The sequence below is a fragment of the Hypomesus nipponensis genome, chromosome 14 (assembly GCF_054491055.1).
Source record: "Hypomesus nipponensis isolate SF chromosome 14, ASM5449105v1, whole genome shotgun sequence".
NCBI lineage: Eukaryota > Metazoa > Chordata > Actinopteri > Osmeriformes > Osmeridae > Hypomesus > Hypomesus nipponensis.
Window position 1 is genome coordinate 22393376 of NC_140374.1, and position 24125 is coordinate 22417500.

At 45.1% G+C, this 24125-nt stretch overlaps 1 protein-coding gene across 7 annotated transcripts in view; it reads right to left on the reverse strand.

Moving 5' to 3' along the window:
* The window catches only part of ccnd2a (cyclin D2, a), a 122077-nt gene that overhangs the window by 14829 nt on the left and 83123 nt on the right, over nt 1-24125 (reverse strand). For 5 of the 7 annotated variants that reach the window (XM_084671380.1, XM_084671384.1, XM_084671382.1 and 2 more), the window contains 2 exons: nt 3458-3673; nt 1099-1258 (listed from right to left, as the gene is read on the reverse strand). In XM_084671380.1, coding sequence (XP_084527506.1) covers nt 1099-1258; nt 3458-3673 — 376 coding nt within the window. Of the gene's footprint in view, nt 1-1098; nt 1259-3457; nt 3674-5293; nt 5673-14800; nt 14886-18536; nt 19753-24125 lie in introns of those variants that run through there. The other 2 variants (XM_084671379.1, XM_084671378.1) reach the window with 2 other exon arrangements.

The following is a 24125-nucleotide window of genomic DNA, read 5'->3' on the forward strand; positions in this document are numbered from 1 at the left end:
CCCTCCCTCCCTCCCTCCCTCCCTCCCTCCCTCCCTCCGTCCCTCCCTCCCTCCTCCTCCCCTCCCCTCCTCCTCCTCCTCCTCCTCCTCCTCCTCCTCCTCCTCCTCCTCCCCTCCCCTCCCCTCCCCTCCCCTCCCCTCCCCTCCCCTCCCCTCCCCTCCCCTCCCCTCCCCTCCCCTCCCCTCCCCTCCCCTCCCCTCCCCTCCCCTCCCCTCCCCTCCTGCTCCTTCCCTCCCCTCCCCTCCCCTCCCCTCCCCTCCCCTCCCCTCCCCTCCCCTCCTCCTCCTCCCCTCCCCTCCTGCTCCCTCCCTCCTCCTCCCCTCCTCCCCCTCCTCCTCCTCCTCTGCTCCAGGTTCTGCTCTCAGATCATGTTCAGGTCTCCCTCTCTCTTTGATCTTGGGAGAACACTCCCCCTGGAGGCACGAGACAATGGCCTGTCTGCTCTCATCCTCCCAGTCTCCCCGCCTCCTCCCCCCCTTACAGGTTCCACCATGGGTCCACAGGTACCTCAGATCGCCCCTGGACCAGGTCGCTAACCCTTTGAAGTGTCTTCCTCACACGCACAGTCACACACACACCTGCACTCAAACATCTACAGACACGGTATACAGGCATGGGCACATGCATATGCAGACACACACACACACAAACATGTCCACCTCCATGACACATACTCTTCCAAGACCACATATTTTCATGTGGATGTCACAGTCATCTCTCTTCAGTTACACCACAAAGTTACACCTTCACTGCTGATCTGATAGAGCTGTGAATGGGCCCCTTTGTGTCTTATAGTCACTGTGACTGACAGTCGAGTGCCGATTTCAAACTCACAGATGTGGCAGGTGAGGATATTTTGCAAGACTGGTGGCTTCAATGATGCAAGGTACCATCACCCGGTTGACTTGGCAACCAATCTGTTGTCACGCCAACATGCCAGCAAAACGAGAACTGGAGCCGGAAGAAAGCAAATACCTGTGCCAAATGCACCATCAGACTGATGTCTACTGTCACTGCATCGCCGCAGTTCCAGAGCCATTTTAGATCAAATACAGGAAGTGTCGTAACAGTGTGAGGTCATATCCTGCGGTGCATACCTGTTGCGCAGAGAGCGATGAAGGTCTGGACGTGTTTGCGTATGAGCACCAGCTTGTCCTCCGGCAGCGGAAGCTTCCTGACTATGTGCTCGATGAAGTCATTGGGCGTCACGGCAGCCAGGTTCCACTTCAACTTCCCGAGCACCACCAACTCCCACTCCTGCAGGACAGAGGCGGAGGGAGGCTGTCAACATGACGGATGACGGAGAAATCAGCTGTGAAGACCATGCCGTCCCCACCCTTGCAGCAGTGCTACGGCCAAGGAAGAGAGGCCTGGAGCAGGCTGACTCTGACTGTACAAGTGCGGGCCCACAATCAGCCTGTCCAGAGGGTGGTGAGGAAGAGCGGACCAGGCGGCTATTACCTTACTCTGTTTGGCTTGAAGACGAGAAAGAGAGAAGAAATAAAGAAATAAAAAAGAATATATATATATAAATATATAGAGTGAGATAGTGAGCGAGATATAAAAAGATGTAGAGAGTGAGATATTGAGATGTAGAGAGCGAGATAGAGATAGTGAGATAGACATTGAGATAGAGAGCGAGAGAGAGAATATAGAGAGAAAGATACAGAGAGAGAGACAGAGAGGGAGACAAGGTTTGGCTGAGGTTAGCCTACAACAGCAGCTCTGACTATCCAAGTCAGGTGACCTCACAACAACGTCTAGTGCCCTTTCATTTGGGACGTTCCTCTGGAAACCTGCCTCAAAGGGCTGGAAGAAGCTTCCACAACACCAGCCCTCCCCATGAATTACTTCTATATGTTTAACCTTTTGGTCAATAATCTATGCAGGACTCATTTTGCTCTGTAATGTACGGTTGATGAAGCTTGACATCATGGATGGTATGGCAAATATTGATTTGTCATAGGACACAGAAGAATCGTATCTTTATTTGACAAAGACGGCCTCCTCTTCGCAGCAACTGACTGCACTCTCAAACCAAGATTTCAAACATTTAAAAAACAGCTAAGCAAAACTCCATGTAAAGGATTTAAAACCAAGCAACATTCAAAGAGATTTTCTTCCAAGTCCAAAGTCTCTCTGTGACCATGTGCAGCAGGAAGCCCTCTGACCGGAAAGTTCCAGAAGGCCTGGCACGTCTTCACATCAGTTTCCCTTCTCTGTTCCCCGGCACAAAATGCAACAGCAGCACAGCCCTTGGCAGAACATTTCCGGGGTGAGAAGAAGAAACTTGCAACACCCCCCACTGCTCCCCACCACCGCCCCACCCTGCCTCCATGCCCACCCACTTCCTCCATGCTAGAGACTGAGCCACACCTATTCGGAGGCAAACTGTGGTTTCCTTTTACAAGAAATGATTACCAAAGATGGTGGCCGGAAAAAAGATGATCATGTGAGCCAAGCAGCTGATCTGTTTCCTGTGTGGATCTGTCAGTCCAAAAGACTTCCTTATAAGAGACTGGGGGAGAAACACGGCATCTTATGGAGCAGAAGAAGAAGACTGGCCTGCTATCTGTTACTGTCCTAGCATTGTCCTGGGCACTAGTCTTGAACAAGTCTAGTGTCAGTATGTACTAGCGCTATCATAATCAAGTTGAAACTGAAGCTACGCGCTTCCTAACCATGTCTATATGGAAGCATTGTCCACAACAAGTTTATACTACAGCTGTGTACTAATACTGCCCTTAAGTTAATATTGTCACTTGATGTGCAGCCTAACTCATATTGCATTTCAATACAGCTCATCCTCTGGCTGCTTGAGTGAGATACAATATGAAAGTAATGTTGATATTTTCATACTTCTTCAGATCACTCATATGATCTCGTTGAGCTTTTGAGAATATTTGGGAAATAGTCAAGATGCTCCATTCACTAAGCAACAACTAGTTGCCTGCTGATGAAATAGCTACTTTTCACAGTATAACTTACTGTGTAATGACCAGTCACACCGTGTAGACCTTCCTTTTGAGGCTGGGATCCAAACCTTGGCTGGAGTTCAGCTAGTGACCTCGCTGCCATTCTGTGAATATTTGCCACTAGATGGCGATGGAGACCATTTCACAAAACTTTGAAAGTTGTTTGATTTTTTTCTTTGTCAGATCTCCTAGTAGACAACTTATATTAAGTCCCTATGCGCATGATGATGAAGTCTTCCGATATCAACCACATATGATGAGAAAAGTGCCTGTCATCTTATACTGGTCAGTTGAAATGATGAAGCCTTTTTTTAAATGTTTGACTGTTTTCAGGAAGACATAAGCCAGCTCATAACATGTATGTAGGCTATAGGTTTAATAGGTAGCCGACTATTCACATGATTATGTGCATTTTCTTGATTAAATTTCTGAACAACAAAATAAGACTGAACATAAATGTCAATAAAAACAACTATCTTACCAGAAGTTCCTGTGGCCTGATGGAGTTGTCTGTATAAATGCAGAGCTTCTCTGCTGTTAGGGGCCTGGTCTCTTTCAGTTTAGATGCCAGAAACATGCACACCGCTCCCAGAAGCTGAAGGTTACACTTTCTGGTTGGTACCACGGCTAAAAACCTGTCTAGGTAGTTCATGGCCAAAGGAAAAACTTCCTCCTCACACTTTTGCTCCTCACAAACCTGGAGAGAGAGAGAGAGAGAGAGAGAGAGAGAGAGAGAGAGAGAGAGAGAGAGAGAGAGAGACAGAGAGAGAGACAGAGAGAGAGAGAGAAAGCGAGAGAGAGAGAGAGAGAGAGAGAGAGAGAGAGAGAGAGAGAGAGAGAGAGAGAGAGAGAGAGAGAGAAAGAAAGGGGAAAAGAAAGAGAAAGAGAGAGAGAGAGAAGGGGAGGAGAGGAGAGAGAGGGAGAGAGAGAGAGGTGGAGAGACATAGTGTGCAATCATTTTAAGGGCAAACATTATTTCAGTTAAACTATTCAAGACATTCATGACAATCTTGAGATAAATACAAAACGAACTTGAAAGAGGCAACATAAGAAACAATTAGCCTAAATAAACACTCAGCTATAGGCTACCAATTCATTGAAACCCATTGGGAAGTCGCCAAGATTTTCAGCCCAACCCAAAACAGTTGCGACATATCAGTGAACTCTAAATAGATTATTTTAAAATGTTATAAAAGGTCTCAGCAACAGACTATCAATAGGGTCGCATTCCTTCAGTTCATTCAGTAAGAAATGAATTCACAATGAAGTCACAATTACCGCAGCCAAAAACACTCCGGTAGCGCAGTACGGAAACTCTTTTTTTCATTCGTCATATTTTCATAAAATATTTAAAAATATAAATAAATTGTCTATGCCTACGTTTTTCATCCCTAAATGTTCATCAGTCTCTTTCACATCGGACCCGACAATTGATAAACGTGTAATCTTCCTGCAAATTGCCATAAAATGACAAATTAAAATGTAAGTAGCATGTGGTCGATGTACCATGCGCCACCCCAATGTCAAACCCAGATCTTCAAAAATTAATTAAAAATCTCCTATTCATCGGACACTAATAACTCTTGCATGACAATAAAGCTCAAACGGTCATGAATGTTCCCAGTGCATTACCATTAGTTGATATAAAAGAAAGTGTCAAAATATTAACTTATTTCCTTGGTGAGGGATTTCGATGAAAGAAGCGCAGAGAGACATACAAGGCCCGCACCCCTTCCGCGAGCGTGTATTTAAAAATACATAGAAAATGTTTGCAACACCTTCCGCGATTATTTCTACGACTGCAGTAAAGCCCAAACGCTCATCTTTCATAAAAAATAAGTCTCAACAGCTGTTATTGTGTTTTGACACAGTAAAATCGTCAGGAAAGCCACAACTGCTGTTCTGAAACAACATGGCGCGTTAGAATAGCCTGTAGCACAAGGGTAAGCATTGGACTGCATACGTGTGCATGGAAATATTTAGGCTATCTGAAAAAATAACAATTTAATCCTAGTCATCTTTCCGACTTCAAGCATGTGCAGTGTCAACCTTTGTCAAATCATATCCGTGTTGCTATAAGTCCATTATCTCGTCTGAATTACGATCTATGGCTTGTCAGAAACTTATTTTAAACCGATTTAATTTACAGGAATAGCTAATATCATGGTTGTATGGCCGAGAATGTCACCCACAACCCAGTTTGATGTAACACACTGCACATACGTAAATGTAAGATAGTTTTAAGTCCAATGTTGAGAGGGTTTTGGGACGTATACGGAGCACGGAAATAGAGTTTCGTGGCTGTTTCTGTACGAACCTCCAGCATCCAAGTAGCAACCATCCTCCTCATAAAAGGTTGAATATCTTTCTGAACACACTTGAAATAAGAACACTGGGGTAGAAATCTCTCTTCAATGGTCAACAGGCTCTGTAGCACCCTGTCATCATAAAGGAGGTTGGGGTCGGCACGAGCTCTTATGATGGTGTCCATTTCGAGGCACAGCAGTTCCATGGTCGTTATAGTTTCTTAAAAAATCGGGGTAATCTCGAGAAAATAAAATAACAGAATTGCTAGTTGCAAAGAAACAGAAAGGAAAGTATTTTTGGAGGCATAAAAGTGAGACTGCAGGGCTTCCAAGAACAGTCCTGCCTCTCCTTGCGAACTTTTTCCTCTCCCCCACAGTTCGCGTCTACTTTCCTTTGGCTAGCTGCATATGAAGCCTGCCTTTGCTAGTGACGCAACTCATTATGTAGGCTGAACAGTTGCCCAGGCGCAACAGGGCTCATCAAGACGCGTGCTTTATTCTCTACTTTCGTGGGATGACAGCATGGCCGATAATTTACATTATTGAATAAGAAAAGCAATCAACAATTTAATATCGTAAAAGAAGCTATTGCACATGCCACCTACTCACTTAGCCTACAACTGCACAATCTCAAAGGCCAATGAATTTTTTCGGAACATATGAAAATCCACATAATCAAAACGATCAATAATCTGATTATGTAAACTGCTGTGTTCAGCGGCTTTAATCATTTGAGACAGCCGTTTCATTCCTATAGGCTACTGCCTTAATACAACACAAATGATCCGTTATCCGACAATAACGTTAGTCTCTCATTTACTTTGTTTAAATAGGCCTACATTAACAACTGATGTACAAGCCATGAGTTTTTGTTTTTTCGAGTGCGCTCTAATGCACTCAATGAACTTTAAAGTACACGCGCATGAACGGGCACGCGCACGCTCGCATACAGAGTCACACAAACACACACGCACACATAAATATGCACACACACTAGACAGCTATCTTTAATAGAGCAGCCATCGAGCTTGTGGTTTATGAGATAGCTTTCTAGGAAACACAATGCTGCAAGAAAGTTATTCCACAAAACTGTTGCAGATAAGAACAAGATGACAGTCCACACACGATGAAAACATATATATGTTATAAACATGAAAGAAAATAAATCTACATGCGCTCTTATGTGGATTGCCTATTATGTTTATATACTCTTACATGAGGAGACCTCAGAGTCTACTAAGCCGAACTGACTAGTCTTGTCTCAAAAATGCAATCTAGATATGTTGGTCTGACAAGTGTAAATACCCCCTCTCCTTTCATAGGTGGAACAACTTGAAAGGCCAGTCAATAAAACCGAGGCAGTGTTTTTGCGGGAGAGCAATTTGACAACTTCTCCAAACTTGCACAAGCTATCTGTCTTTCAACTCGGGTGTTCTTACATGCTCTGCCTTTAATATAGAGAAAAAGTGGGCATATGTCTCTTTAAAGCATTTTTTTGGTTTTAGATTTGTTTCCTCCCCCTTGTCAGAATGTGCATAGCCAATAGGTCTTCTGCCTGCGACCGAGGCTTGCCGATTGTTACTAGGCAGACTTCAATAGCTTGTACCTTCCTCCAATCTCTCCCCCTGAGCGGTCTGCCCACACACAGGCCGTTCATCAATACCACGATTAGGGACGTAACCACCCCCCTTCACCACCCCCCCCTCCCTCCCCATACAAACCTTGCTCTGGGTATAGCAGTCATGGACTGATGATTCACTAATCGTCCTGTCAAAAACCGTCAATCAACTATTCGCTTGAGTGCTGTAGTGTAGACTATTAGTTTTGCCAGAGATACTCCACCATACTCAAAGCAGTTTAGACACTCATGGACTGAAAGATGAGTATTATCTACGTGGCCTAGGACTAGCCTACATGTTGGAAAGTTCATTAGCATTGGCATTGAGTATGCTACATCTGTCACTGGGTAAAGGACACTTAGGCTACAAATTCGAAACTATAAGTCTATTTAAAGAAACATCTAATTGAGGAATTAAATCAAGCAAAAAAAAAAACGGAACCTTTTCAAAAATCGTAGAAATGAATAACTAGCAGACACTTCATGTTCAACACATGCTCTTCATGACAGCATGATCTGGTCTACAAACATTGGAAGGCTGGACATTCTAATAGATATCCATGATAGAAAATACTTCTTTTTTTTTCTTCTTAACAATTTATGTTTCAGTTGGTTATGTTTTCATTTGGGTTTTCACATTTGCATAACAGTGCATGATGGCAAACTATGAATAGAATGTAATGTGGACAAAACTAGCCCACCAGCTTAGTTCACACGTTTCCATGTTGGAAACATAACTGTCTGTTTCATACAAACGTATGTAACGCATCTCCGGCTTCAGCGACAATCAAGCGTTCCGAACAGAGACCATGCAGCATTTTAGCGGAATAATGACGTCAGCGCACAGAGTGCGGAGCGTCAAAGGCAGAGAAGAGATCGCAGGCGCACTTGTTATTTCCCGGATGCACGCAATTAGCATCCAAGGGGACACACCCTGAGAGTCTTATAAAACTTTTTAATGTGTTTTTTTATGAGCATATTAATTTAGAATGATTGAGAAGATTCGGTGTTATTACGCTCTTTGATTCAGTCGCGGGGTAGTTCTATCTAGGTTCAAATTATTCTAAGAAAAAACTAAAATAACGACAAGGTGAAGGACACATCCTTATCAAAGCGGGTCAGCATTAAGCGTTACTCACATTAAAAGGATAATTGTGAGGATAAAAAAGCTGTATTTGCGTCAGGCAAAGTCGGACATTTGTCTGAAGGAGCATTATGAAACAGACACAGTCCATAAAGGACAGCGTGTTTGTGAGGTGTCCTCAGCCAACACGAGCGAAGCCGAGAGATAACAAGCCAGAGAGTTAAATGAAACTTCAACACTAGCCATATCTACAGAAAGCAGTGTAAGGAATTTCATTCACCTGACAACTTCTGGGTACAGTGACAGTTTGCTTTTATGATAAACATTAGTTTTAATACTGTGAAAATATAGGAGAAAGACTCAAGTGTGCGATTGTAAATAAAGCATAGGAATTAGTTTCATGCTACATGTTTTCACATAACCCCTACTGATGTATTATTTCTGACATGTTTCTGGAAGTTACAGCAATAAGTAAACAACAGCCTAATTATTTGGATCATTAATGTTTATGAAAGTAATATGAATATGTAGGTGATAACATCAGCAGCAAAAGTTGGGCCACTGTACAATATGAAGCAGATGTATAGAATAATTTGTTAAAATGTTATGGGCCTACATCACTCAACGGAGTTATCAAATTAGTATTATTTAGTAGCCTAAGAAAGTGAGAGTCAAATACTTGTTTTGTCATGAAAAGACACAAGTGTGGTTACAGTCATTAACCATTACATACATACACCTGCAGCAAGCAAGTGCAACAGCTGTAACCAGAGCATAGCTGAAACACATTAGGAATAATACAGAATTATCTTCAGATAATTATCTTTTAAAATATGAGTACATTTGGTTGTTTCCAAAGCATTCAAGCATCTAATAAATAGAAAGGTTAACCAAATTCACTCTTTCAGACTGAACACATCTAAACATCAAGGCTATCCATTACTTACTTAAATGTCTTATAATCATAAACACATTATTATCTAATTATTAAGTGTGCAGTTACAATTAATAATTGAATATCACAAAAACATTAATATAATTTCTGTAAGAGAGAGATTGATAGACTATTGAAACATATTTGACCATTTAATTATTCAGAGCAAAATAACAGTAATACAAATTAATTTCAAATTCCTCAAATTAAGATATGTTCTAGGATTAATTTTACAGACACATTTCATGCGTGTATTTCATTCTGCGTTTCTTGAGTGAACCCTTCAAACCTGAAGTGTTTTCCAACAATTTATTATAACTAAGTATGTGTGGAGTGACATTCAAATTCTGTAAAATCGAGACAAATAAGTTACTGGAAAACCATGAGCAAATATTTTTGATGAAATAATTATCACATTGTATTACCTGATGTCACATGCACATCAAAGCAAACCAGAATGGAAGAACAGCCTTACTCAAACAACAACCAAAGACTACAGATCAAGTCATCAGCATCGTACTGAACAACACAACAAAGTAACGTGTGCTAAACATGAATACATTCATCTGAACTTTAACGTAACTCACATCATGTGACTCACTTTATACAACAAACTGATGCTAAATGTTATAGCTACACTCATTATGAATCAGATCCCAGGAAACACCATGGTGTTTCAAATGAGAAAAGTCTCGAGAGAAGTCACCCATCATAACTGTTTGAAGTTGTCTCACTCATGACATGATTCACATGCTTCAAACATCCCCTGCATGTGCTTCATGCCCCCATGCAGAGCACATTGGTTTGGAGAACATTCCCTGACTTGGTGGTTTAAAACAGATGTCTTGACATTGACAACAATACCTGGTCATCCAGAACATAATAGCTGTATGCAAAGTTCTACTGGTCTGGCTTATTTACTGTGAATTTACAGATGCGAAAACTGCGTTCTACTAATAACTCAAAGTTTTGTTTTACATCCAATCATTTATCTCTAAAGAGAACAGTCCCTCAACTGAAACTCAACTACACAGGGTATTACATGTTAGGGTTAGGGTTGATGTTGGTTTTCGAGTTTATGTTAATGAATTAACCCTCCACGTAAAGTGTGATACAGTGAGCACTGTGACAGACGAGACATATCAGCCTTCATCAGTAAAAGCAGTACTACAGTGCAATTCATTTCCTATATTAATTAAACTGCTAATTAGTTAATACTTCAAAAGTTTGTCAAAAATTGTCTCAAAGGGTTGTTCAACCACCTATGGGATTCTATAAACTTCCAGTTTGTTTACTATTTAAATCTCTCCCCAGTTTCCCTTCCTCGGAAATCTCAAACATTCTTCACGCCGAGACATCCTCCCAAATTCTTGAAACCACCTTATCAGGGAGTCAGATGGCTGAGCGGTGAGGGAGTCGGGCTGGTAATCAGAAGGTTGCCGGATCAATTCCCTGTTGGCCAAATGACGTTGTGTCCTTAGGCAAGGCACTTCACCCTACTTGCCTCGGGGGGAATGTCCCTGTAAGTCGCTCTGGGTAAGAACGTCTGCTAAATATGTAAATGTAAATGTTATCTCCTGCAGTCCAGAGACCAGGGGGAGCCGGGGAGAACTAAGTCTAATTGTCATTGCTGTACTTTACAGCATGTTTTGTATGTGCTGCAAGGAGTTGGTATGGAAATCAAAGGGCTGGAGTCTAGGTTAGGGTCACATGACTGGATTTAGAATAGGAATATCTGCAAGTGCAACCAAACTTGGTAAAAGTAATGGTTACAGACAGGCATGCATACACACAAACACAGCAAAATTTGAATCTGTTTCTGTGTTTACAAGAAACATACAATACCAGTCAAAAGTTTGGACACATTTTCCCATTCCATGTATCCAAACTTTTGACTGGTACTGTATTTACAGAGAACGATTGACACGATTCGAAAGCAGAAGAATCTTTCAAAGACCATTGATTGGATGGAGCTAGATATACAAAGGTTAAGCATCGTTAACAGTAAAGACATGTATATCATACTAGATCATCAGAGGGGCGTTTGACCAGGTGTGGAGGGACAGTTTAGTCTCTCACCAAAGAAGACAGTCACAGTTAAACACACAGCAACACTACAGCTCTCAACAGCCATCAACCAGCCAGCCATCCAGCCAGACAGCTAACCAGACAGCCAGCCAGCCAGACAGCTAACCAGACAGCCATCCAGCCAGACAGCTAACCAGACAGCCATCCAGCCAACCAACCAGCCAACCAACCAGCCATCCAGCCAGCCAGCCAGCCAGCCAGCCAGCCAGCCAGCTAACCAGACAGCCATCCAGCCAGACAGCTAACCAGACAGCCATCCAGCCAACCAACCAGCCAACCAGCCAGCCAGCCAGCCAGCCAGCCAACCAGCCAGCCAGCCAGCCATCCAGCCAGACAGCTAACCAGACAACCATCCAGCCAACCAACCAGCCAGCCAACCAGCCAGCCATCCAGCCAGACAGCTAACCAGACAGCCATCCAGCCAACCAACCAGCCAACCAGCCAGCCAACCAGCCAGCCAGCCAGTCAACCTCCTAGACAGCCAGTAGGGTTCCCAGCCTTCTAGTCAAGCAGCTGGCCCACCAGCCAGTTAGCCAGTCCACCAATCTACTAGTCTGTCCAACCAGCCAGCCGGTGATGCTTTAACAAATCAGCCAATAAGAGTTCAAGTCAGCTAGTTAACCAACTATCACCCCAACCCACCCCTCAACCACCCTCCACCCCAACACACACAAACTAATTTACTGTAACAGGCTTGACCCAGCTTTGAACTCAATTAACCCTCCACGCGGTCATTAAACACCGAGCTGAGGTAAGCCAGGTGGGAAGGTGGGGTGTGGCCTTGGCTGAGGTGGTACAGGGCATCACTGGCCTGGGAACAGCTAAACATATTCTCCCCTTATAGAGGTTACTTTTATTAGACAGGTTTTTCTTTTCTTTCTCGCATTATGTGTGCCACAGCAAAGCAGAGGAGAGCCAACAAGAAGGAGGAGAAGAGTGGAGGAGAAGAGTGGAGGAGAAGGGTGGAGGAGAAGGGTGGAGGAGAAGGGTGGAGGAGAAGGGTGGAGGAGAAGGGTGGAGGAGAAGGGTGTAGGAGAAGGGTGGAGGAGAAGGGTGGAGGAGAAGGGTGTAGGAGAAGGGTGGAGGAGAAGGGTGGAGGAGAAGGGTGGAGGAGAAGGGTGTAGGAGAAGGGTGGAGGAGAAGGGTGTAGGAGAAGGGTGGAGGAGAAGGGTGGAGGAGAAGGGTGGAGGAGAAGGGTGGAGGAGAAGAGTGGAGGAGAGCAGACAGAGACCGGCTTGTCTCTGTTGCTGCTGCTGTGTCTTCACCCCCCTGCTCTTCCAGGATTTTCCCAGGTTCATATCGCTAGCCCTTGAGTTTGTCACTCATGCAACAGCTGTTGCTGATACCCCCCCGAGCCAGGAGTTCTTCCCCCACCTCCCCTCTGCACGACAGAGGACACACTGGAAGGAAGGAGGAAGGCCTTGATACAAAAAGACAAGGTCTCAGGGGAGCAGGTTGTGTCCTGCATTTTTGCACAGAAAGGACATGCTGATTGTCTGACATGAAGTTAAGGGAGGGATGAAATACTGATGACTTCACCTGCTATATAGGGCCCCGGAGATTGTTGGGGGTATTTACTGAAACAAAGTTACCGACACAATTGTCACAATAATTGATTGTTGTAGTGTCAATATGAGAGAGGGGTTAGTCACAAGTGTGTCTTTAGACAGAAAGGGAATAACTAACTAAATGACTATTTTAACACGCTGGTATTGCACCTGACTTTGGCTGACAGTATCTAGATTCCAGGTTAAACTAATGGAATGGGATGGCTAATGCATACTGAATTGTTTACTTCCCTAAATCATGGTGGGAGCTAAGGGTTTGCTGGTTGAGGTAATGTTGCTGTTGGAAAGTGTTTGGTAAAAATACAAATAGTTCCTTTGTACAAACCACTGAAATACTTTAAGAACTGTGCACTTTTGATAATCTGCTGCACATAATGCAGACTGCACTGTTTCTGTCACAAATGTGCCCAAATCGTCTGTTAAACGACTACGGCCCAGTTCTGTACTGAGCCTAGTCCTAAAGCCACAGAACATTTCTATGAAGATCTCCATTGAAAAAGTTTTGTTGTCTAGGACTAGGCTTGATCCATGTCTGGGGAACTGGGTTGATATGTCAATGTAATGGATAAAACAGCTTGCAATGTTCTCCAAATAAGAAGTGCAACGGCTTGCCTGTGTACGAGTTCTGTGTTTGAGTGAGTGACAAGGGTGAGAGCCACAAAGTGACAGATGGAGTCACTGGCAGTTGTGTTTCTGAGAATCTCTCACACGTTCGCTAGCACTCATGGGGGAGCATGTGCAGGCGTATGTCACCATTCTGCAGTTTTCTTCTGTCCTTGTTTTAAGTTCTGTGTTGTTTTAAGGTACACACGAGAAGATGATCAGAAGATGATCAAAAGGACATGGACGCTCTGAATCCCTCACAGAAAGCAGTCCTAGTTTTGGCACCTGCATTACAATAACCTCCAATATGAGAGATGATCAGCTATCCAAATCATGTTTCATAAGTTTTATTCTACAGTGTGTTCCCTTGTATTACAGGCAGAACCTTATTCAGTTGTTTTCAGTTAGTTGTCCTTACCTTGTTCCTAACCACTGCACACACACACACACACACACACAGATATATACACACACACACACACACACACAGATATATACACACACAAACACAGATATATACACACACACACACACACACACAGATAAATACACACACACACACATAAATACACACACACACACACACACACAAACACAGATATATACACACACACACACAGATAAATACACACACACACACACACAGATATATACTGTATATACAGGCACCATGGATCTACGGATGCCCCTTGTGCCCCATTTCCCAGCCGCGACATGTGTGGCTAGGCCCCAGTGCTCCGGCAGAAGTAACATCCTCCAGATGGCACATAGGGTCGCTTGGTATAAGAGAGATAAAAACTAGATTACTTCAACAATTAGATCAGCACCTCTCTCTCCCTATACACATCAGGTGTTTCATCATCTGCCATCTCTTATAATAACACTGAGATTACTTGGAGCATCTTAAAAAAAGTTTAAACACAGGTGTGTGGTTAGTGAGACTTATACAGCTGTACAGTAACTATAACAGGCCCTGACAGTCAGAGATAGAATTAACAAAGTACAAATACTTCCTTCCTGTACTTAAATAGATTTTTCTGGCATCAGTACTTTCCTTCACTATTTATTTGTATTTTCTTTACAAGCACAAGAGGCACATGTGCATTGTTCTGTACTTGTACAATTCTACATTTGTACAACATATATAAAATAAAGCATTTATACATAATCTAACCTGCACTTGGGAAAGGACATATTTTATGCACCCCCATTTCTCTTCCTGCACAGATACAGTTCAACACCCTTTTCCTTACAACCCCCCCCCCCCACGCACACACACACACACACACACTCATACACATACATTCACACGCACGCACACATATAACCACACACACCACCACTGCATGAACATGAACATTACTGCACCACCCATGAATGTCCTGCCCCATCCCAGCCTTCACATCAGCAGGTCTTAATCTGATCCTTTGGGGAAACAGAGGGTGTCAGACAGTCATTTATGGGCCCCTGTATCTTTCAAGTCGTTTCTGGAGCCCCTCCATTGGTGTGGCCCCTTGGCCGCAGAGTGTGTGTTTTATGGCAACATGTGTCTCTCCCTATCTCCCTCCCCGACTGGCTCAAAGGTAAAACAGCCTGGGAAAATGGTGAACAGTGTGAAATTACCTTGATCCAAAGATTCCTGCCGCATACCAGCCCAATGAACCCATAACAGGCTCCCTGGCTCGACCACACGGCCCACAGACAACAGCTGAGAGGGAGGGAACACAACAAAGAAAGAAAGATTGGGTGTATGAAACATGAACCATTCATTTAGATATGTTACATTGTGTACAGTACAGCTCTGGCTGGAAAAGAAGAAGAAGGAATTGAAGGCCGAAAGGAGGGACCACCTGTTTAAGCCGGGGACTGTTTAAGATGACTTCCACAATCTACTGAGCCGTATGGTAAACTGGACAATAGGGGATGTAAGCATGTATTAGGGCACAACAAGTCAATGGTTGTGTTTACCATGTCCAATGACAGTGCTCAGGCTTGTTTACCATGTCCAATGACAGTGCTCAGGCTTGTTTCCTCAGCCAGGAATGCTGTTGTGTTAGCTACGCGCGAGCAAATGTGTGTGTGATTATGGCTCGTACCTCAGTCACATCAACAGCCCACTAACAACAACAGTGGACGCCCCTTGTGGGCAGACAAATCAAACATTCATGACACTGATGTCAGTGATATGTGAAGTGGATGACATCAGTACACATAGAATGTGCTAGAAAATAACTTTGTTATGTAAAGAAAATTTCTATTGCTTGTATGCTAGTGTGATATTGTCTGGATAAGAGCGTCTGCTGCTAAATGACTAAATGTAAATGTTAAATGCAGATTACTAAAACAACAGTCTTCTGTGTTAGTCTTGGCAAATGTGGTATTTAATCTCTTTTTTTTATGTAATTACTCGGGGGTTTTACATATATTACGATGCATCTTAAATGTACAAAATGTATTGTATTACACATAATGTATTTAAAGTTGAATGTATAATATACATATATATATATATATATATATATATATATATATATATATATATATATATATATATATATATATATATATATCCATTGATTCCATAGCTCTTTGGATTGACATGTTGGGTTACAGTGCACAGTGGCAGGTCTGCAGAGCAAGGACAGATCGGGTGTGATTGCACCTGTTGTTGTTTGCCAGCTTGTAACAAGCTCACTCTTATCTAGGCATCTCTGTCCCTGCAACCATGAAGTGCTTCTCTCTGTTTACGAGAGAAACAGCATGACATGGAGGATGACCTGCCTGTCTGGAGCACGTCTGTTGTGCTCATTACTGAAACTTCACCAGAAGCTGAGTTTGACCACATACTGTACACTCTAAAACCTTTTTGGCGTGTCACACACATACACGTCCATTTCAATCAGGACAGACTACCAGTGAATGAGTACGGTGATGACGAACCTGCTGGTGAGGTTCACAGGAGCCATGCTCTCTCTTTCTCCCTGCTGGAGAATGAATCCAGTAGCTAGGGTAACCCCTCTGTCCTGTCCTCCCCCCTCTCCCCCTCTCCCCCTCTGTCCTGTCCTTCCCCCTCTCCCCCTCTCCCCCTCTCCCCCTCTCCCCCTCTCCCCCTCTGTCCTGTCCTTCCCCCTCTCCCCCTTTCTCTTCTCCTTCCTCTCCTGTCCCCTTCCTCCCTTCCCCCTTCCTACACCCCCCCCCCCCTTCCCAGCCCCCCGCCCTCCTCACGCCATCCATTCGAGATTCATTACCTCTGGAATGTCCATGGTGGAATCAGGGAAGGCTGACACATCACAGGCCCTGCGTTCACCTTTCAATCACCCCCCCCCAGTAATCACGTTAACTCGTACATAATCACATTTCAATTACTGACAGGAGTGTGGCCCCCACAGTGACCATGACCTGATCTAATACATGTGTTTCCTTAAACACAGAGGGCCATGTTGCATTGGTGTAGTGGGGGGGGGGGGGGGTGCAGGAAAGAATGAACATGCCGTGTCATGCTTGGGCTATAAAAAGGAAGACCAACGCCTGAGAGCTATCTTTAGTAGAGGGACTGAAGGGCCACAAAAACAAGAGTAAACTGTCGTCTCTCTCTCTCTCCCTCTCTCTTTCTCTGTGTTCACATTCCTTCTCTGCCCCCCTCCCCTCAAATTCTTCTCTCTCTCCTTATTTCCTGTGTTGAGACTAGGTTATAGGCTTGTGGCATTATTAAGGGACAATCAGTGTCAGTGCTAACTGGTCATTCATCATCCTGCTCCCCCCACTCCTCGCTCCCATTCACCTCCCGCTGGCATCCGCTCTCCCACAAGGTCAAAGGTCGAAGCCCCAGACAGAACTGAGTGATCACTGACCCTCGCTCTCCTTTCTCTCACCTCCCCCCTCCTCCTGCCCTCTATCCTGTCATCATCAGCTTCTCAGCTTCCTCTTCTTCCTCTCCCGCACACCTCTCTTCCTCTTCACTCTATTTCTCCAACTCACATGAACTGCACCTCTCTCTTTCTAACTCCCTGTCTGTATGTCTCTCACAAGTCACAATTAACGACCAATGGGAAAGGGATGGGCTTCTTGTCAATTCTCTGAGAGCAAGGCATCTGATTGGTCAGTTTGCGTCAACCAACCACCAACCACAGTTTTGATCCCTTGTTCTTCTAAAAAAAAGTTCTAAATAACATGAAAACATTTCCCAGGAGATGAGGTTTGATTGACGTGGAAAGCCCGCAAAGGATTTCTGTGCTTTCTTGTAGTCAGACCATTTGAAGGTTCAGTCAATCAACATTTGTGTTGGCTGTCGCCAGCCCCAACACAGAAGGCATTGAGGCTGGGTCGAGGCTGGGTCGAGGCCGGGTCGGGCCGGGAGGTCGCCGTAGGGGCGGACGTTATCTCTTCAAACCCCTTTCACATGTCCTATCAAATCCATCTCACAGATAACATGGTTACCTGGATCAGATTAGCAGAATAGAAAAGTGGACGTGTTTAGCAACATTACAGGACTGATGGTAAATAAGGTATGTATTGAGGATGTTTCTGATGAGTGACACAGATATAACTCCCTCCTTCCCTCATGATACCTCAGCATGCACACAGAGCATGGCTGACCGTCCTGGCAGAACACACACTACTTCGATTTATTTAGACACACAAACACAAAAGACATCTAGTCGTCCTGCTGGTAAGGGACGTTTATCCTGTGATCGTTGTGCGTGCGTGTGCATGTCTATTTGTGTGCGTTGGTGTGCGTGAGTGTGCGTGTTGGTGTGTGTGTGTGTTTGAGTCACAGCTCCTTTGTTTAGGCACCTGTCCCCGGTGGTGAAGCCTGAAGCCCACAGCTAGTGCCCCACAGCTAGCGCCCCACAGCTAGCGCCCCACAGCTAGCGCCCCATAGCTAGTGCCCCACAGGTAGTGCCCCACAGCTAGCGCCCCACAGCTAGCGCCCCACAGCTAGTGCCTCACAGCTAGCGCCCCACAGCTAGTGCCTCACAGGTAGTGCCTCACAGGTAGTGCCCCACAGCTAGTGCCCCACAGGTAGTGCCCCACAGCTAGCGCCCCACAGCTAGTGCCTCACAGGTAGTGCCCCACAGCTAGCGCCCCACAGGTAGTGCACCACAGCTAGTGTCCCACAGGTAGTGCCCCACAGGTAGTGCACCACAGCTAGTGTCCCACAGGTAGTGCCCCACAGCTAGCGCCCCACAGGTAGTGCACCACAGCTAGTGCCTCACAGGTAGTGCCCCACAGCTAGCGCCCCACAGGTAGTGCACCACAGCTAGTGTCCCACAGGTAGTGCCCCACAGGGCACTGGTTTTCCAGCTCCCACACATTGTAAATAAAGCTATCAAAACAGAGCCATATATGCTGGACTCACAAGCAGCATTCCAGGAGGAGAGGTGTGACGAGTGACGACATGTCGACCCCAGCAGTGAGCCACACCATCAGACACAAGGGAGGGATGACCGGAGAGGGGGAGAGGGGCAGAGGGGCAGGAGGGGAGAGGGTCACAGGCCTGGATGAAGGACAGCCTGGAGGAATAGGGCTTGGAAAGATCTGCCCCCTCCCTCGCCCTCAGTTTCTTCCACATGACCTGGTGTGGCCCGTGCTGAGATGCAGAGGTGATCAGGTGACCTGGATCTGAGCTTGCAGATCAGATCCAGGTGGGATCTTCTGCAGAAGGCCCAGTGACGCCTCACGTACGCGTTGAGAAGAAACACAAGAAGCCTGCTGTGCTGGACAAATGTAAGAACGCTCATATTTGATGAAGTGCAGTTCCATTTACATGTATTCATTTAGCAGACGCTTTCATCCAAAGCAACTTCCAAGAGAAAGCTTTACAAAAGTGCATAGGTCACTGATCATAACAACGAGATAGCTCCAAACATTGCGGGTAGCCAAACATGAAGCATACATGAGTCCCAAAGAGAAGAACCATAAGAGCATGTGGTTAAACAAGCGTCTTGAGCCTTTTCTTGAACGTGGGGAGACAGTCAGTGTCTCTGATGGAGATGGGGAGTTGATTCCACCATTGGGGGGCCAGACAGGAGAAGAGCTTGTGTTGGGAGCGGGCGCTCTTGAGAGGTGGGACCACCAGACGGTTGTCAGAAGAAGACCGTAGGTGGCGTAGGAGAGACTTGATGTTGTCAGTTATTAGCTTATAAATTAATTCATTGTTTTATTCATTTAGCTTTTTAAACCGCAAATATGTATCCGGTCTGAGCGCTCTTGAGAGGGTCGTTAAGACTTGTTTGTTGTTTGACCTTCCAGAGGAGCAGTGATAGCATTGTCTTGCTTCATGCTTTGTGTGGTGTGTCTACTGACTAACCTCTGTTCAAACAAGGAGAGAGAGAGAGAGAGAGAGAGAGAGAGAGAGAGAGAGAGAGAGAGAGAGAGAGAGAGAGAGAGAGAGAGAGAGAGAGAGAGAGAGAGTGACAGAGAGAGAGAGAGAGAGAGAGAGAGAGAGAGAGAGAGAGAGAGAGAGAGAGAGAGAGAGAGAGAGAGAGCGTGGGAGTCATTGTCTGCTAGGTAAATGGAAAAGCTCATTGGCTGTGAGGTGTTCCTTTGAACGCTCCCCTTTTTAGGCTTTCCAGACACCGCCCCTGCCCACACACACACCCCTGCATGGCCTGCACACACACACACACAAGCACGCACACACACACACTCCAACAGATAGAGTTACAGCAGTCTTGCCTGCCAGGGAAAGACCAGAGCAGAAACCAATATGGAAAGAAGAGAACAAAAAAAAACAAAATAACTGTATTTTAAACATTGAGCAGAAAGCTTTGGTCGTTATTGGACAAGAGACATGAAAGAGGTAATTCATGACAAAATGCCAAAACATGAGGAAACCCATGTGTTTGAAACAGTGAAGATGCTGAGCCAAGTTTGAATATCAGCTGTTCCTCCAGGCATTACGCATCGATTTCAGAGTAATTGTGCGACAGATTTAACATCCTTTTGACGATGGACCCAAAATTTAACACTGGATTAGTTTAAGTAATTTCAGCCTTAATAATAATCCTCAATTACTTATTTTTTCATATTGTAAAAAAAAAAAAAATAGGTGAGAGAGAGAGAGAGAGAGAGAGAGAGAGAGAGAGAGAGAGAGAGAGAGAGAGAGAGAGAGAGAGAGAGAGAGAGAGAGAGAGAGAGAGACACAGAGAGAGAACAAGCAGAGCAGTGCAGCTCTACTTTAGTACTCGGTCTTGTGTCGGTAGTGAACTAATGACTGGAAGAAAGCGTTTGCAGGTTCTGGCCACATGTCATGTTTATGACCAACAGGGAAGGAAATTGGCTGTTTGGCTTGTAGATCTGGGAATAATGAACCAATCAAAGTGATTGTTATATATTACCTTGGAGCACAGACTTCATATGGAGCCAATCAGGGAGCAGCTTAGCAGGGCTCCTAACAATTGGAGATAAATCAATTGGTCGGTTTGGACAAAAGAGGCAGGGAGCAAAGGAGTCTGGGAAACAACTGCTGCACTCGGGTTCCATTACCATTTCATCATGACACCAGCAACCCTCACTCACTCTACAGGATGCAGGGGGTCGTCATGACACCAGCAACCCTCACTCACACTACAGGATGCAGGGGGTCGTCATGACACCAGCAACCCTCACTCACACTACAGGATGCAGGGGGTCGTCATGACACCAGCAACCCTCACTCACTCTACAGGATGCAGGGGGTCGTCATGACACCAGCAACCCTCACTCACACTAAAGGATACAGGGGGTCGTCATGACACCAGCAACCCTCACTCACTCTACAGGATGCAGGGGGTCGTCATGACACCAGCAACCCTCACTCACTCTACAGGATGCAGGGGGTCGTCATGACACCAGCAACCCTCACTCACTCTACAGGATGCAGGGGGTCGTCATGACACCAGCAACCCTCACTCACTCTACAGGATGCAGGGGGTCGTCATGACACCAGCAACCCTCACTCACTCTACAGGATGCAGGGGGTCGTCATGACACCAGCAACCCTCACTCACTCTACAGGATGCAGGGGGTCGTCATGACACCAGCAACCCTCACTCACTCTACAGGATGCAGGGGGTCGTCATGACACCCCTGGCCTCACGGGCCCCTGGCCTCACGGGGCCCTGGTGAAGGGACTAGAGACCTCCTTCCCTTCTTAGGAAGGAGACACCACAACTGGGGTGTGTACGTGTGGCTCTGTGTTTTGTGGTGTGTGCATGTTGTGTTTGTGTGTCTCAGCTGCATCTGCTGGTGCATGTATCTCCAAACTCATGTGTGTGTATGTGTGCGTGTGTGTGTGTGTGCATCTTGCTCTTCCCCAGCTGAAAGAACCCGGTTTCTCTGAGCCGGGGAACGCAAGCTGTGTACCTCAGCCCCTCACACACACAGACACACACAGACACACATGCACACAATCACACACACACACTCTCTCTCCCTCTTTGTGGCCTGAGTTATGATGTGCCACTATCATCTGCCTCCTCCAGACAGCTGCCCCGACAATTGGTGACAAGCGAGGCTGTGTTACGCATCCGGCATGCAGGGGCAGAGGGGTTCTGGGTAGGGTGTGTGTCTGCCAGGGGCACAGGGACACCACTGGTCCTGCATACAATCAGCCGAGAGAGAATCCACAAGCTGTTGGTTGAGAATCAAATTATTACCACAGTTACAGCATGAATAAAAGAGATTAACAAGGACACGTATAACTGGGGCTATCAACAGGGTATTGTGTCTGCGCGTGGAGGATGCCCATGTGGGCATTTCTCATTAGCTTTGACACATAAGCCTCTGAATTTGGCCAATCCGGACAAGAACAAGTGACTGGACAGATTGTTCTGGTCTTCGAAGGTTTTCTGATGACGCGGATAGGAGGCCAACGTCTAGATTAACACACAAAAGGATTGAAAACGCACACAGATGCTCGGATCTGTTTAAGAGATTTTGTCTGTTCAATTAACCCTCACGTTACTGTATGTTGAAAACCATTTGCGTCCATTATTTTGCGGGTCAAATTGACCCAGATAATTTAGATCCACTCAACAACAACTAAACCTCTTGGTCACGTCTGCTTTCATGCGTCGATGTTGATGTTGGGCTCATGAGATGTTGAGCAGGTGTACAAGTCTACCTAACAAAGTGGCTTCTGAGTGCACATCACAGAAACATTTTTATTTGGAGTTTGTGCGACTACTGTACGTGTGGCAAGGGTCTTGGTCAAAATGACCCGTCACATAAGTGTTGTAAATCATTTAAAAACTTTCCACAACACAGTAGTTTGTCCACACTTTGCAAGTTGCAAGTTCATGGCACTGAATTAGGAAAAGGAGGGGAAAAAATTGAGAAGAAAACTATAGGTTGAATGGATATCAGAAAACTAAAAAGTAGAACTAACCTGCAACTACATAATAGAAGCTTATACCAGGGAAGGAGGCAGAGTATTGAGACTTAAAGTAGGAACATGGGTGTTGTTTTGTGACTGACAATCCAACAGTAAATAGTCAGTTAGTCAGTTGTTCAATGTCATTGCTGGGTTATTCTGTTAGTTAAGGCTTTGGAAAAGACAGGCTCCCAGCTGGGAATATAGGTCAGGGAAAAAACTGTTCAATATACACACAATCGACAGAACCAAACTCTACGGAAGCAAATCTGTGACATGTTCTGAATTTAAAAAGGCATTGAATACTTAATCTTGAAACTTAAACACCACTGAATGTGTTGGTTTTGGATTCACCTCTTTAAAATTGAAATAGGAATTTATTTAAATGTAAAAAAAAAAATCAGATACAAAAAATTGAAGGGTCAACAGTAAAATTCAGATACCATTTTTTTTTATTTTTTTTATTAATCTTCAGAAATTAAAATAGAACAAAATGTAGGCTGCTCAAATTCGAATGGTTGAATCCCAAAAATTGGACTCAAAATGTTTTTGCTCAAACTTTTTCTGCTCTTTTTGATGCCAATTTTGGCTTGATTTTTTAATCTGATTTGTTCAGATTTTTTTCAGATTCATATTTTCATTTTAAGAGGTGAATTCAAAACCATCAAATTTAGCGGTGTTTAAATTTCAATATAAGGTTTTCAATGCCTTTTAAATTCCAAACACTATTTCACGGATTTACTTCCATAAACATCACAGTACCACGAGAATCTGCAACCCTACAGTCAGGAGTGTGCTTTGTGGTTACAGGGAGAGGAACAATGAGGAAGGTGGTGGTTCAGACTGAATGTATGTGCTCAACTGACACTGGACTTTCAAAGTCTGAGTTAGGTCTAAAGAAGAAAGAAAAGTAGCAAAGGAGAGAGAAAGAGGAAGAAAGAGAGAGAGAGAGAGAGAGAGAGGGAGAGAAGGAGAGAGAGAGTGTAAGAAGAGAAGAAAGAGGGTCTTCTGCACAGCCTGGATTAAGTCATGAGCAGCAAGCGACATAGGTTGGATTTTTAGAGGATGAGATCACATCCTTTTCCCTAAACAGGGGGAGGGCTGATTCTCTGAGGGACAGCAGAGCCCAGGCCGCTCCGTGTAGTGGAGGGAGCGGACCCCCGTAAGACAGGGACGAACACACAGCAGCTCTAACACAACACACGTCTGCATGCCGCGCACTCTGTGGGACACATGACCCGTGTGTGTGCTGGTTTGTCTGCTTTTGCAGGTTAATACATGGGCTGAGTTTGTGTGTGTGAGAGTGCATGGCTGAATGAGAGCATGCATGCCTTCGTATGTGTGAGCTTGTGTGTGTGTGTGTGTGTGCGTGTGTGAGCGTGTGGGTGGGTGTTTAGCCTAGGAAGGTTCCAGGGTTACGTCACACGGAGAAGCCCCCTGCAATTTTCCATATGAGGCCACCTACTCTACCCTGCCCCCTGCCCCCTGTCCCCTCTCACCTACCCTGCCCCCTGTCCTCTCTCACCTACCCTGCCCCCTGTCCTCTCTAACCCTACCCTGCCCTCTCTCACCTACCCTGTCCCCTGTCCTCTC